This window comes from Myotis daubentonii, chromosome 8 (genome assembly GCF_963259705.1).
Source record: "Myotis daubentonii chromosome 8, mMyoDau2.1, whole genome shotgun sequence".
Classification (NCBI taxonomy): Eukaryota; Metazoa; Chordata; class Mammalia; order Chiroptera; family Vespertilionidae; genus Myotis; species Myotis daubentonii.
In genome coordinates, this window is record NC_081847.1 from 71,661,532 (window position 1) to 71,673,903 (window position 12,372).

Below are 12,372 nucleotides of genomic sequence, written 5' to 3' on the forward strand. Positions count from 1 at the left end.
TATAAGGACCCTTGTGATTACACTGGGCCCACCAGAATAATCACACTCCCAGACTTTAATCACATCTGCAATGTCCCTTTTACCATGTAAGATAACATTCACAGGTTTCAGGGATTAGATATTTCATCTACCAAATATGTCATGCCTACTAAAATTACATGGTCGAAATCAAGGGATGGTAAGTACTCTGCTTATGGAGGAGAAATGGTGATATGTAGAAAAAATATTTAAAAAAAAAAATATATATATGAAATTCCTGGCAGTACGGAATGTGACTTTGGACCTTTGGACCCTGGTGATTTAAGGTGCTACACTCTTTTTGGGTTTCCTGAACAGACCTACGAGCATCAATCATCTTATTACAATCACAGCCACAGCTATCTGGGCTTCAGTTCCTGCTAGGTCTGCAAGGGCAAAGTCATCTTAGCAAAGGTGGATGAAAGCTATAATTTAAGATGTTATTTGCTTATTCCAATTATAATGCTGTCATCACATTTAAATTTAGGCTCTGAATTTCCTTCTCTACTATTATCCAGAGCAAGATGGCACACTATCTGCTTTAAACCTTCTGTAGGTACAGAAGAGATTCTGCAGAAATATTAAAGAAATAGTATCCTCACCCTTTTGTCAGAACTGGCCCAGAATTCAAGTGAGGAAACATCTCTTAGGGCAGGGAGGCCATATACTATCATTCTGCTCTGAGCAGGTTAGTCCAAACTGGGAGTGCTGTGTCTACTAGTGGGCCCCACTCCGTAAGAGGGATACTCACAAATCAGAGTACGGGACAACTGATTCAAAACTGCTGCACTGAGGCAGGGTCAAAAGGATGGTTAGCCTGAAGAGGACCTTTACAAGAGCAGTCAGTAACATGATCTCTGCGGCCTGAAGAAGATTCAGGCAATGGTTTCCCTGGCTCTGTCCACTGAAAAGGCCTATGATCAAACAAGTAGCAATGAACACCCCAAGGACCCAGCTTGTGGTTGCTAAATGCCATTTCCAAATGAAAGTCAGCAGGGCTCCTTAGAGAAATAACTAATTCCAGGTATGGGACTAAAAAGATGAGCCCGGACTTCATTAATAAACTCTTTCACAACTTTCACTTTAAACTTTAAAAACAAACAAAAACAAACAAACAAAAACGATGAGCCTAGAAATCTTACCATAGAAGGAGTCAAGGAAGCTGCAAAGATTATTAGGGCTGTTTCAGAAGAACTCAGGAGGCAACTTGAGTTGACTCCCATGGATTGAAAAATGTTTAAAATTATGGCTTCACAGTTTAATGGATGTAGACAAAGATCAATGGCTACCACTATGACAAAACCAGACACCTAAACAGAAACCCAATAAATTAAGGAGATTTAAGATGTCTTTTATAAGTACATAATGAACTATCTTCAGCTGTAATGTCTAGGATTTCTTTCAAAGTTATCTGGCGAAGTGGGCAGGCATATAGATAGTTAAAGCTGGTTGAGTATATGGGAGGTTCCTACTATGAGTCTAGCTGGTGCTTGAAATTTGTTGTTAGTAGGAACAACAATGTATTAAATAGTACACTCAAGGCTATTCATGAATGACTCAAGTACAGTCAAACCTCATTTCTCTAATGTTTCCTATCTCAAACAATTCACTTTTCTTTTTCTTTTTAATATATTTTATTTTTTTTACAGAGAGAAAGGGAGAGAGATAGTTAGAAACATCGATGAGAGAGAAACATCGATCAGCTGCCTCCTGCACATCTCCTACTGGGGATGTGCCCGCAACCCAGGTACATGCCCTTGACCGGAATCGAACCTGGGACCTTTCAGTCCGCAGGCTGACGCTCTATCCACTGAGCCAAACCGGTTTCGGCAACAATTCACTTTTCAACTGGACAAACCCTCATGCTGTTACCTGCATGGTCAGTCACGTATCTCTCAGGCTACAAAGGCGAGAATGTGCGAGTATGTGTCTGTTTACCGCTGTCACCATCTCAAGGCATTGTGTGTGAATATTTTTTTTTTTGCTTTTGTTGCTGCTTATTATTTTCATTTTTTACTGGGTATTTCACTTCCTTTTTGTTAAATTTTCATTTACATGTCCTTTTTGTTGTCGTGTTTATTTATAGACTAAACCATAGATTAGGTATGTACTGTATATAAGAAAGGTTAAAACAGGGCATCATTTTAGGGGTCTAAAAAGGGTTAAGTCAATTTACATTCTAATAAAAAAAAATACTTTTCAAAAAGCCTTCCGGAATGAATTATGTTGGAGAAGTAAGGTTCCACTGTAGTAGTAGATATTAAGACCTGGGCACCATACTCATCAATTGCTTTGCTTTTTATTCAATGGACCAGAATATTAGCGTTTGACTATTCTGTCTGTATTTTAATAAAGGCGGCTACTAATTAACCAGTGGCTGTGCCAAGCCCTTTGATAATAGCACTTCACAATATTAGAAGGTGCTGTTTTACAGATTGAGGACACAGCTTATTTTCTACTGCATATTCCTTGCATCTAAGTAAAAGCTGCCTCCAGCTCCCTTTTTGGCCCTATGCTAGGGAAATCCCTCTCCTGCTTTCCACAGTAATGGAGCACAATCCATGCCCTCAAAGCTCCCCCTTAGGCAGCTTTCTCAAACTCCAGAATGGCTGGTTTCTTCTCCTCCTAGAAACACCCCCCCCCCCCTTTTTGACCATATCTTTAAAACAGTCTATCCCCTACAGAAAGCACTTTCTTACAGAATGTAACTTAGAAAATAAAAAAATGTTAATTGTGGGCGAGTTTGGTAAGGACCTGAGTATTTAATTTACTATAGTTATTGCCTATCAAATGACTGATTAAAAAAGGCACTTTGTAAGTGATCTAGGTTATTACAATGTGCCACTATATGTGACACACCGAGGACAGTCTCATTCTTGGTATTCCTGCCAAAGATGCAATCATGAGATATCAGGAAAAAACCAAATGGAGGGAAATTCTACAAAATAACTGTCCTTTACTCTTCAAAAATGACATGGTCATGAAAAAGGCTGACAATTTGTTCAGATTAAAGACTAAAGCAGGGATCCTCAAACTTTTTAAACAGAGGGCCAGTTCACTGTCCCTCAGACCGTTGGAGGGCCGGACTATAGTTAAAAAAAAAACTATGAACAAATTCCTATGCACACTGCACATATCTTATTTTGAAGTAAAAAAAAACAAAATGGGAACAAATACAATATTTGTACTTGCATGTGGCCCGCGGGCCATAGTTTGAGGACCCCTGGACTAAAGGGCCATGAAAACAATTTCAGCAAATGATCCAGGAACACTGGAAAAACATAAAGAACATTTTAAGTGCGGACTATAGGTTATACAACAGTATATCAATGCTAATTTCCTGGTTTCAATGAATAGTTGTAAGAGAATGTCCCTTTTCCTAGGACAGGGGTGGGGAACATCTGGCCCACAGGCCATAGAAAGCCCTCAAAATAGTTTGTTCTGGCCCTGATGAGGCATTAGAGGTGAGTTGTTTGACCAAATATAACAGGCTAATTTTGTAGGCCCCCGAATGATATTACAAATATCCAAATGGCCCTTGGCCGAAAAAAGGTTCCCCAATCCTGTCCTAGGAAATGAATTTTGAGATAAAAAAGCAAGACGTCTTTAAGATGGCTCAGGAAAAACGACCACCAAAGATAAAAAAAACACACACCATAACCATGTGTAAATGAAACAATACATAATTGAATGGGAAAAATATAAAGTTTTTTTTAATACTCTTAAGATTTTTAAAGTTTAAAAAGTCTGTTTATACTTTCTGAGCCTCTTTATCCTGATTTCTTAAGTGCTTTTTTCTCTTGAGGAATTGAGTTTTGAAATAGGCAGTTGTGATGCTTTAATAACTTATTGTAAGTCCTCTGTTTATAAATCTTCATCTAGTACTTTCTTAGAAATGACTTTTAAAGTGCGTGTAAAAAGAAAAAAAAAAAGTGCGTGTAAATGTTAATGTTAAGTGAATAATATAATTACAAAATAGCATCCTATTATAAGCTACTAGAGGCCCAATGCACAAAAAATTTATGCAAGAGTAGGCCTTCCTTCCCCCGGATGCCCACAGGCAACCGGGACCCAGGCTGCCCACAGGCAACCGGGACCCAGGCTGGCTTCCCTCAGGCCCCAGCTTGGTCAGGAAGGACATCTGGAATGATGTCCAGTCTAATTAGCATATTACCCTTTTATTATAGATTATAAATAATAGTACCACTTCTTTTATAAAATTCAAACAAGCCATAATGGATCTGGAATGTAAATCTTTTTAGATTTTCATCACCAAAAGAATGCATAAACCATTAGTCCTGGTTTTCTCTGAGTCAGAGGTAGATTTTACTGTTCTTTGGTATTTCCTGATTTTTGAACCACGATTCCTTTTTATTCAAGTGCAAAGTTAATCACTTCAAGTACTATACTGGAGTCCAACTACCTTAGTGAGTGTAGGTGGGTCCTAAACGAGAGAGGCTTTATAGTCCAGGTACTTATTTTTTTTTAATATTTTATTGATTTTTCACAGAGAGGAAGGGAGAGGGAGAGAGTTAGAAACATCGATGAGAGAGAAACATTGATCAGCTGCCTCCGGCACACTCCCTAATGGGGATGTGACCGCAACCAAGGTACATGCCCTTGACCGGAATCGAACCTGGGACCCTTGAGTCCGCAGGCCGCTCTATCCACTGAGCCAAACCGGTTAGGGCTACTTGTTACCTTTGTAATTAATTAATTAAATCAGCACTTAAGACACTCCACTGCCACAAGACTAAAATTGGATGAAGCCAAAAAACTGCTTTCTGAAAGGTGAACAAAAATGTGATGGGGCCGAAACCGGTTTGGCTCAGTGGATAGAGCGTCGGCCTGCAGACTGAAGGGTCCCAGGTTCGATTCCGGTCAAGGGCATGTACCTGGGTTGCGGGCACATCCCCAGTAGATGTGCAGGAGGCAGCTGATCGATGTTTCTCTCTCATCAATGTTTCTAACTCTCTACCTCTCTCCCTTCCTCTCTGTAAAAAATCAGTAAAATATATTTTAATAAATAAATAAATAAATAAATGTGATGGGGTTACTAAGCATATATTGCCAAAAGTTTGAAGCACTCAGTCTAAATTAAGGACTTGAGAAAAGAGGATCAATGCTTCCTAATTTAAAAAACTCAAGGCCTGGTGCATGGATTTGTGCACCAGTGGAGTCCCTGGGCCTGGGCTGTGACGATCAGGCTGAAACTGGTTCTCTGATGTCCCCCAGGGGTCCTGGATTGCAGGAGGGTGGTTCTCAGGTGACACACCCTGGAATCAGGCTCCCTCCTCCAGTTCTGAACCGCAGCTTGGCAGCTCCTGTGTTGAGCGTCTGCCCCCTAGTTTTATAGCTACTGGCTGATCAATTAGGCTTTTATACATATAGATATATAGATAACTGTCATGGAAAACGTTCAAACTGCTACAAGATAAAAATGGGTAAAATTGTAAAAATAAGACAGGGCTAATACAAGAAAGATTTAGTACTTTTAATCCTTCCTAATAGCTAGCAAATGGTTTATCCTTACCACTTCATGGATGACACTTAAGCACAAAATGGGCCAATGATTCAGCTGATCCTCAAACCATTTCTGGGGAACTGAAAACTAGATCCTTTTTCTCATAGTCAAGTCAGAAATAGCAACTCTAATTCTAGAGCTGACACTAAGAATTTGGCACTACGTGGGAATACACAATAAATCCAAAACAAGCCTTTCCCTCGGTAAGCATTTTATTGAGATTAAGCATAAAATAGGTTAACAAAGTGGGAGAAAGATACCAAAGATGAAAGATGGTAACACAGGAGCAGGTAGGACTCAAAACTGGCCATAAAGGCACTATGGTGTGTTAATAAACAGTCAGGTAAAATAAAGGGGAATCAAGATGTTGCCCACTTCTCTTTCGCTATCAGCTTAATACACCATCTAGTCACAGATCACTATATGGCATGTCGTAGACTGCTGGACTCAACTCACAAGTTAGCAAGAAACTAATTTCATCAGTCAACTCTGTTCTCAAGTAGGCCAATGCTATAATGGTTCAGCTATCTAATGATGGAGAGGTCCAGAGGTATGGAATAAGACTAGATTTTTAATAAGCTGGTCTTTGCCGTTACTATAAAAATTTACGAATGTAGGAATTCACTTATATCCACTATGGGGCAGCTAACAACGTGGACAAAGCTGCCTATTATATCATGTGATATAACATTAACATGAGGATGTTGTATACTTTCAGAGTCAAATTTCACCTTCTGGCATCCCCCACCCTCTCCTTCTAAAAACTTTTTGTTCTTTCCCTAAAAACAAGAGAACTTTGGTCAAAGCCAAGTCTTTAACTTGTCCTTACACATCAAATTCTGAAAAGCAGTGGAGGCTTGCCTCTTCATTAAGTCATGAACTTTTGTTCTTCCAAATCAGCAAAATAATGAACTAAAATTACAGGCACCAGTTTCTTCTCTGAAATTCTGCAGTTTGTATTGGAAAAAACAAACAATCCAACCATTCCTTATAAACATCTAAATTAAAAAGTATCAAAGAAAATAAGGTTTTATTTTAAACTCATTAATTTAGGCAAAATTGCATAACAGGTTGACTATAAAATATTTTATTTTTAACCTAACTTGTTAAATGGGCATATGCAATAACTTTGGCAAATTTGATTAACAGAACAAAAATTTTTTTTATCGAAATTGAATAATTTATTGCTGGTCTGAGGCTTGCCTTGTTTTACATTTGAGTACAATTTACATTGTTTCCACAAACAGTAGGTTATCAATATTAAAAGTAATAGCGACCTATTCAATAAGGCAATCATCTTGGTAGCAAACTTTTATTGAAATCTTACATAACTCAGGCTTTATAAAAAGCCAACATAATTGAAAAATGGGTTCTCCCTCTAAAGCCTTAAGTATCCAAAGCTTGAAACTGTTTAAATTTAAAAGTCTGCAAACAAAACAACAAAACCCCTGCAGCAGATCCTGCTGAAATACTTAAAAAAAAAAAAATCTAAATGAGCTTAATCTTTACAAAAGTTATTTTAGCTCAAAAGCTATAAAATCAAAGTTATCTTAATTCTACAAAGAAGGGAGGAGGTCTTCATGCCACCATTTCTTTAGAACCCCATCTTTTTCATCAAATTTGGCCACAAATCAAATTTCTGTGTGCCCTTGTTTTCAGGAGATTCCTCTTACAAAAGAGGCCAAGTACAAACATGGAAGAGTAACTGCCTAAGCAAGTAGGAAAGTGTTCCATAATAGTGTGCAAAGAACATAGAGTTCTGGGTTAATCTCTGGAACTTGATCTGGACCGTGACCTTGACTTTGAGTGAGATCTAGAGCGAGATCTTGAAGCTCTTTTTGGTGGAGGGGACACAGAATGAGCCTTTGAGGGAGGAGCAGGTAGGGGAGATTTGGAACGAGACTGGCTCCTCGATCTAGACTTTGACTTTATATCACCTTTTCCATTTTCTTTGGGGGAACGAGATCGAGACCGAGACCTGCTTCGAGATTTCTCATACTCATCCTTAGACCTGCTTCGAGAGCGTGAACGGGAGCCTCGATCAGACTTGGGCTTTGATTTGCTCTTTGATCTAGATTTCCTGCCTTTGGACCGAGAACGTGATCGACCTTTGCTCCGAGACCTGGATCTGAACAAGAAAAGCCAGATTTTTCTTTCAGTACCTTGCCAGAACACACAAATACGCCATAAACAAATACAGCAGCCTCAATACCCAACATTATTTACCGGGATCGGCTTTTTGAGACACTTCGAGATCTACTGCGGCTGCTCCTGCGACTCCTACTTCGTGACCTCCTTCTAGACCGTGACCTATAAGAACCGTAACAAAAATTTAATCTCAACACATCTCAACAGGTTTGTGCCACTTACAAAGAGCAATAAACAGACCAACACAAAATGTAATTGCTTACTACAATTTAAATCCACTGTCAAAACATCTGGAAAAGAACCCAATGATGCAGCCCAAAACTGACCTAATTTCAATTAAGTATCAATTTAGATACTCTCATTTGAACTTTTCTTTGTACTTGGCAAGCGTTATATCCTTTCCTCTCCACTATTCTTCAAGTTACCTTGATCTGCTTCCAGAGTAAGACCGCCTATGGCTCGTTCGTGCTTTATCCTCAATGAGCCTAATATTTCTGCCATTGATTTCTGTACCATCTAGTTTATCCAGCGCACGTTTCATGTCAGAGTAGGAGCGAAACTCAATAACGCCTTCGTTTGTGCGTTCTTTGTGAGCATCCGCATAGGTTACTTCACCTGCTTGTCTCATGAAATCCTGTAAAAAGCAACAAGACATGTCAGACCCAGAAGTCTAAAGATCCATACAAGCTATATCTGACTTTTAGGAATAAAGTGAAACAAGAGCCTACCTATCTTTTAAACATTCCTATCACTTTTATTTCTAATTAGAGCACATACCTTTAAATCTTGCCAACTGCAGCGACTAGAAAGATTTTCTACAATAAGTCTGAATTCTGTACGAACAGGTGGTCCATATTTGTCTCTGCCAGAAGTTCTCCGACTGCTGTATCCACCTCCACCACCTTTATCACACGAAGAAAACGATTAGATGCTTTGTAATGATAGGGACACAAGTTTCTGAAAGTTAGTACAAACATATCAACTTTTATTTACTGGAGTAGGACTTTGCTATTATATTGCTAAACCTTTGATACAGTTGTGATTTGCCACAAATTAAATTAAGGGCAAGCCAAATAGACTAAATCCAACTAAACTTTTCCTACAATCTGTTAGAGAGTGACTGCTCCTTTATTCAATTTACCTCGCTAAGTTTTATTTTACAGAACATTGTAAAATATAAAACTTAACCGATTACATGCATTTCTACATTTTACAAAAATGTTTACTAGTTACACTAAGTACTTACATCACAGTGTGAGCTTTTTGGTGGTGGTTTGGCCACAAAACACGCAAGGTAACAGTCACCTAGTTCAGATTAACCAGTTTTGTCTAACCCTTGGAATCCTCACCATCACCCTGCGTCTAATGGCAAAAGGCTGCTGTCGTCATGGCTTCCGGTAAGGTCAGCCAAAGGGTCATAGGGCAAGGGTCACACAATGTATGGAAAAGCCAAGGCCAATCAGGAAAGGCAGTCATCTTAGCCTCAGTGGACACAGCCTCAGCCCCATTGGTCACTTTTAAATTGAAACATCAAGGACTTGTTAAAAAGTTTGAATTCAACATGCAACAATTTCAACATCAAACATTTAACATAACCACCCCCCCACCTCCTCCCAATAACATGCCCCCATTAGTTCAAATGCAGCACTGCCATAAAGCGTATTTAGCGCTACTCGTGGCATATGCCACATTAGTTCGATATAGCGTTTTCTTTGGCCCCCGCCAATTTTAACAACTCTAAGACCTAAACTCAGAACCCCTCCCCGTTCCCCGACCCCACCCCACCCCCGCCCCAGCCTGCTCCAAACTCCTAGGCTAAGACACCCCCATTTCTAGCTAACGCACTGGCAGGTAAGCAGGGGGGATACAACAAATACAGCCACCCCTCACTTCCTCGGCGGGCGGAGCCCACGGCAGTGCTGACAGGGGCCCCGAACAACCCACCCGCCCCCAACTCAGCAAAGAAACCCCAAGCACCCCGACTCTGCCTAGGCAAGCCCCACGACCCGATCTCCGCGCTCCGGCGTCCCGGGGTGGCCCGGGCTGGCGCGAAGGCAGCGGGTCCCTGGGCCGCCCGAGTCAAACGACCCCGCCTGCCGCGCCCGCCCGGGTCGGGAGGCCCCACCCCGCCCCCTCTAGGCCTGCGCCCGCCCCCCGGTCCCAAGGGCGCGGAGCGCGCGGGGGTGGGACTCACTGCGGCTTCCGTAACTGTAGCCGTCGCGATCCCGGCGCGGGCCCCGGGCGTGCTCCACGATCACGCGCTCGCCGCAGAGGTCCTTGCCGTTCAGCTCGTAAACGGCGTCGTCGGCGTCGCGGGAGTCCTCGAACTCCACGAAGCCGTACCTAGGGGGCGGCGCGAGGGCCGGGGACAGGCGGGACGACGTTAGGGCGGGGACGCGCACGCGCACACGGCCCCCGCCCCCTCCGCGCCGCGTCGCCGCCATTTTGGAGGCTGTGCGACGCGGCGCCGCGCGGCCTTGACCGCCTCTTTCGTCTAAAGGTGCTCCGCCGCCGCCAGGCTCGAAGCGTTATGAAATGACGCAGGCGCCCCGGTCACACTCACCCATTTTTGAGGTCTATTTCAAGGAGGCGGCCATAGCCACTGAAAAAGCGCTGAATGTCCTTCTCCCGGACGTGGTAGCTAAGGCGCCCTATGTAGACGCGCGGCATGTCCGTGGCGGGCGAGGGCCCCGAGGGCTGACGGTCGGACGGCGAACCGCAAGGCAGAAGCCGCGGCACGGGTGCGGGGATGGCAAAACCCCAGACACACGCCTTCCACGGCAGCGGTGGCCAAATCCAGCCACACAATGGTGTGCGCGCGCGCCAGTGTTACGCTATAAGGCGGGCGGGAGGGGCGGGGCCCGGCGTGTTACGTCAGCGCGCAGCACGTACCCCCCGCCCCTTTCCGCGCTGGGGCCCTCGGCTCGAGGCTGACGTGTGGGTCCGCCGCCTGCGAGGCTTCTTGGAAGTGCTCTTTTACGCGCTCAGACTCCTCTCCACCTGTCTTTGTAAGCGTAGTATCCCGTCGCCCAGACGCGACCTTATCTCCCGCTTCGTACCTTCCGAAAACCTCCCCCTGGGTGACTTTTTCGGGACTGGCGCTTGGGAGGCCGGCTAGAGAACCCCTGCTTTTCATTGGCTCTCGTCGTTGTCATAATAGGTCTCTGTGGCCTGGCGATTGGTTCTTTAAAACGAGGCTGCGTATTAGAACCAAGGATTGGTTCCCGCTCGGGGGGTGGGCGTGGAGGGAGCGGGGGGCGGGGAAACGTGCTCATTTAACAGAATCCCAGCTTGGGTGGGGGTCGGCCGGGATCGCGATCCGAGCGAACCTCCCTCCGGTCCTCTATTTCTCCCGGTTTCGCTCACAGCCGTTACCAGCCTTCACCCCGTCCCTGCACGTTCCCCTGTTCCTCTTTGGGGTGGTTTTGGGAGCGCTGGCAGCTGGAGTCACCTGCACTTTGCTATGTGCGTGGCAACCCAACGCTCGTGGGGGTGTTCACAAGGGGAACACGGCCGAGGCCGCTGGCCCAAGAAGCCTGAGCAGGACCTGGCAGCCCTCCTGCAGAGGTGCGCACATCCCTCCCCCGTACGGAGGGTCCGTTGTCCCAATGCCATCCCTCCCCCTTGGTTTGGGAGGCGCCTTATCCACTAGCGATGCCATTTAAAGCTGGAGTAAGTGGGGAGGCGAAGTACCCCGAAACTTAAGTGCAGGAAAGGAGACTAGAGAGAGGGGGGGAAACCGTGAGAGCGTGGTGTCACAGAAGTTGAGAGAAAGGACCGCTGAGGTGATACTGGCCGGTTAGGTATTTCCGCATATTCTAGCTCTTCCGGAGCAGTGCGATCTCGATATTCTTCAGCTTCTGGGTGAACGGGATCCCCCGCTGCCTCCCCTCCCCTCCCCTCCCGGGAACTTTTTACAAAGTCCGGAGGCTTGTAGGTTGTCACCACGGAGCACGGCAAGTGCTAATACTGACATCTAGTGGTAGAGACTGTACTGTCCGTTTAAAATGAGAGAAAATGCATAGGTGGTATGTCTTTTTAAAAAAAATTAGTGGAATACAATAGGGAAAGGAGAATTCAACAGTGTGATAACATTACACCCGCCCCCCCTCATCAAATGGTCAGTATTTCAAAGTTTTAAAGTTCATTATTGGCTAGAGGTGATCCAGAAAATGGCACTCACATAGTGTTGGTGGGACTGAGCGTCCTCCCGGGGAAGGTGATGGGTAGGACTTACTAAAGGATGCATATGTAGGTGGGGTGTCCCCGCCTCCCCTTTTGCATTTCATTTATTCAGGGAAAGATGCAGCCGACATTGTCCTCACGTCCTCGCACCTCTTTGCCCAGAGCCCAGTGGCTACTCTGAACAGAAAACCGGAGGAGGTGTGACAGAAGCTAGATTTTAGGGGGGGAACACACCATGCATTATACAGATGATGTATTATAGAAGTTTACACATGAAACTTATCTTATTAATCAATGTCACCCCAATAAATTTAAGTAACAGAAAAAAAACCCAATCTGAATAGCACTGGCTACATTAGAGGAAACCGGCTATCAGCATTCTGTAGAGTCTTGCTGGTGATCTAACTTACCTCTATATTTTAGAAGAACGACTTAAAGAGAAATGATGGAGGGACAGCATGGCAGCTCATTTCTTTAGATACTTACAATTGTGGCAG

General features: G+C 43.9%; 1 protein-coding gene across 1 annotated transcript; it reads right to left on the reverse strand.

Annotated features, from left to right (window-relative positions):
• Positions 1-5,736: 5,736 nt before the first annotated feature.
• Positions 5,737-10,519, reverse strand: SRSF6 (serine and arginine rich splicing factor 6). The gene is made up of 6 exons (XM_059707038.1): positions 10,254-10,519; positions 9,885-10,033; positions 8,468-8,592; positions 8,116-8,324; positions 7,769-7,852; positions 5,737-7,670 (listed from the first exon to the last, which is right to left on the reverse strand). The coding sequence occupies exons 1-6, from the start codon at positions 10,358-10,360 to the stop codon at positions 7,307-7,309; spliced, it is 1,038 nt and encodes a 345-aa protein (XP_059563021.1). The 5' UTR covers positions 10,361-10,519; the 3' UTR covers positions 5,737-7,306.
• Positions 10,520-12,372: the final 1,853 nt, after the last annotated feature.

Excerpts from the sequence above, each read along its gene's own strand:
- SRSF6 (XM_059707038.1), bottom strand. The coding sequence starts at position 10,360 with ATGCCGCGCGTCTACATAGGGCGCCTTAGCTACCACGTCCGGGAGAAG. Across the intron at positions 8,593-9,884 it reads CTACAGTTACGGAAGCCGCA|GTGGTGGAGGTGGATACAGC; the intron begins GTGAGTCCCACC and ends CGTGTGATAAAG. Across the intron at positions 8,325-8,467 it reads GCAGTTGGCAAGATTTAAAG|GATTTCATGAGACAAGCAGG; the intron begins GTATGTGCTCTA and ends TGCTTTTTACAG.